Consider the following 3,235-nt stretch of genomic DNA (forward strand, 5'->3'; position numbering starts at 1 on the left):
ATAAATTTTCATTTTATAATTATTAAAATAGATTCAAAAAATATTAAAATTTAAAAGAAAAAAAGTTACGCACGTAAATAAGTTTTAAATGATTATTCAATCACAAATCATTAAAAAAAGTTTGTTGACTTTTAAAGTAATTATATTAAAAATTATAATAATTAAGAAATAAATTTTATTAATTGACATTATAAAGAATTTTACATTGATAGTCTATTATTATTAAATTTGTTTTAAAATTTATAGTTTGTGTAAATAAATATTAAAAAATTTAAAATTAATTTAATTTCTATAAAATAAAATAAAAATATTTAATAAGTAAATTATATAATTTAATAAAAAATTGGAATAATTTAAAAATTAGTATAATTAAAACAAAAATAGTTTTTATAATCTATAAACCTTGTAGTAATTATATATAGTGTGTAATTTATAAATTAAATAATATAAATGATTTAGTAGTTTTAATTTATAAAAGAATAGTAAAAAATTAATTTTATTTTTAATATTATTATCATTTTAACCGTTAACATTTCATCAAATATTCAATTAATAGATCTAAAAATTAGTTATCTTTAAAATAATTAAAATTAGTCAAATAAAAACTAAGTTTATAAATTATATAAGCAGAACAACAATATTTATTGAATAAATTATTTTTATTTTAATATAGACCATTTTAACTTTTTATTCATTTTTATAACTTTTAAAAACTATTTTTTCTTGCATAACTATTTTTTCTTTGTTTATTCTATTATAAAATTACCATAACTAATTGTACACTTTTTTTTTTAGTTAGTTTGTGCCAGTAACTAATAGAAGTCAAATAAAAAGCTTTTTTTAATTTAAAGAATATTAAAAGAAAAAAGTTACAAGATAATTGTAAATGAAATATTAAAAAATAAATAAAAATATAAAATTAAATAAAAAGTAATAATATTTATATTATAAATTAAATATTATAAAATAAAAGTGACACTAAATTAAAAAAATAATATTATAAGGGTTCGAAGCAAATCCACAATCTTTGTGATTAGAATGAAGCAATCAAAGGATCCATTCGAAGCAGCATTCGAGGAATCTCCGCCGGAGTCCCCGGTGGAGACGGAGGCAGAGGCGGATACGCCAAACCCTCCTTCGTCTTCGGCGCCACCGCTTCCACAGCCTCAGAAGGTGAGCGCCACCAAGGACAAAGACAAAGACAAAGACAAGGACAAGGACGAGGAAGAGGAGGAGGAAGAAGACAACATGGACGTGGAGCTTGCGAAGCTTCCTTCCGCTGGTGACCCTCACAAAATGGCCAAGATGCAGTGAGTAACCTAAGCAACTTCAATTTTCCAATTAACCTATTTATTCTTATTTTCTAATTTCCTTTCCTTTTCTTCAGGACGATTCTCTCCCAATTCACCGAAGACCAGATGAGTAGATACGAGTCCTTCCGCAGGGCTGGCTTTCAGAAAGCTAACATGAAAAGGGTATCTTTTATGCCTTTTCTTGTCGATCTCAAACAAACACACTGCGTAACCTCATTCTATCGTTCCACTGCAAACTGCATCTTCACCTCACCTTCTATTTTATTTTCTCCGGAACTCATCCAGGAAAAGTTCAATTTTATGTCAACACTCGTAAATGATTATGTTATTCTGTTTTGTCAAATGCCACAAGGGTCGACCTATGCTCCCAGTATCGTTTTGGTGTTAAAATAATGTTTTTTTTTTTTTTTTGCCGTGGAAGTCACTTTATGTGAAAATAAATTAGTCCTTGATTTGATAGTTGAGACTTTATTTTGGTTTAGGGTTTGTGAAATGTGAAAAGTTTAAATTGTTTGATTATTTACAATTGTACTTTGTCAAATTCTTAGCCGCTTGAGGTAGCCATTGCACTTTATCCTAGGTTATTCAAAATGGCTTTATGTCAGCTTGGTGGTGCATATTGATTTTCTTTTTCTTTTTTCTTTGACATTGTGGGTTAGCACAAATGGTCTACGATTCTGTCTGAGCTTGCATTTCACATGATACAAGTTTGACATTTGTTGTGAGTCCTGTGACTATTAAAATCTTACTTAGGTAAGCATACCTACTCAAAGAAATCTCTTGGTATAAAAGGTGAAATCTTTATGGTGGGTCGTGGGAGTGTTATCTCTTATCTACCATTTTATATATGAAAAAAAAAATATTGCTGCTTTTTGCATTCCTGTAATGTAATTTTACTAAAGTTTACAGATTATCATTTTGTATCCAAATTTGCATTTGTAATTTAGAATATAATAAGCTAAAATTACTTAGAAGTTTTCTTTTCTACCAAGCAGTTATTGGCTAGCATCACTGGGACCCAGAAAATTTCAGTGCCAATGACGATTGTGGTATCAGGCATTGCAAAACTGTTTGTTGGTGAAGTTGTTGAAACAGGTATGGATGGTTTTTCCTTTACAATGAGTTGCTTCCTTCTAAAATCATTACAAAATGCAAACAAATACTATTTCTAAACAGTGTTTCCATTAATCAATTGCATTGTACTATATTTTGCAGCTAGAATAGTTATGAAAGAGAGGAAGGAATCTGGAACAATCCGGCCTTGTCATCTGAGAGAAGCATATAGACGACTAAAGCTTGAAGGTAAAGTCTTCAAGAGATCAGCCTCGAGACTCTTCCGGTAGATGGACCAAACATGAATGTTGTGCATATCACCGGTTTGCAATTCTGACTTGCAGATAGAGTAAATTTTGTAGTCTGTACCTTCATGTTTCTACATCTTGATCTCCATTTAATTGGAACTAGTTAATCGGTCTTGGGAGGTAAATTATGCAAATTTCCCAATTCCTACAACTATAAAATGTGCCATGGATGAATGTATAGGACCCAACATCTTTTCTCTATAGGATGAGAAAAAGAGTCTTTCGAGTTGTCAAATTTAACACTTTCAGCCTTGACATACATGTGAATCCCATTCCATTTCCTGTAACTTTTCTATTTAATCATTCTGATATGCCCTATCAAAATAAACAAAGTTGCATTCAATCCCATACTCTGCCTCTAATTAATGAATTCAGTTTCTAGGTCACACCTAAATGGCTAATTAAGGTGTAGTGGAAAATGTTGTCGAGAAACTGTTCTATGCTACGAATGTCCCACTTGGTACGGTAATTATTAGGTGATTTAGGATTATTATGATTTCCTGGTGATAAATAGTTTAATTTTATTAATTTTTTTGTAAATTAAAAACAGAAACGAATGTT

General features: G+C 29.3%; 1 protein-coding gene across 1 annotated transcript; it reads left to right on the plus strand.

Annotated features, from left to right (window-relative positions):
- The first annotated feature begins 1,015 nt into the window (after positions 1-1,015).
- LOC109818839 (transcription initiation factor TFIID subunit 11) lies at positions 1,016-3,022 on the plus strand. Its single transcript, XM_020384368.3, has 4 exons — positions 1,016-1,310; positions 1,388-1,475; positions 2,309-2,408; positions 2,529-3,022. Exons 1-4 carry the CDS (start codon positions 1,039-1,041, stop codon positions 2,654-2,656), a joined length of 588 nt encoding a protein of 195 aa, XP_020239957.2. The 5' UTR covers positions 1,016-1,038; the 3' UTR covers positions 2,657-3,022.
- The last annotated feature ends 213 nt before the right edge of the window (positions 3,023-3,235 follow it).

Source organism: Cajanus cajan, chromosome 3 (assembly GCF_000230855.2).
Source record: "Cajanus cajan strain Asha chromosome 3, NIPB_CcT2T_4, whole genome shotgun sequence".
Classification (NCBI taxonomy): domain Eukaryota; kingdom Viridiplantae; phylum Streptophyta; class Magnoliopsida; order Fabales; family Fabaceae; genus Cajanus; species Cajanus cajan.

Coding starts and splice junctions, on each gene's coding strand:
- LOC109818839 (XM_020384368.3), top strand. CDS start 1,039: ATGAAGCAATCAAAGGATCCATTCGAAGCAGCATTCGAGGAATCTCCG. Junction 1,311..1,387: donor CACAAAATGGCCAAGATGCA/GTGAGTAACCTA, acceptor CCTTTTCTTCAG/GACGATTCTCTCCCAATTCA. Junction 2,409..2,528: donor TGGTGAAGTTGTTGAAACAG/GTATGGATGGTT, acceptor TATATTTTGCAG/CTAGAATAGTTATGAAAGAG.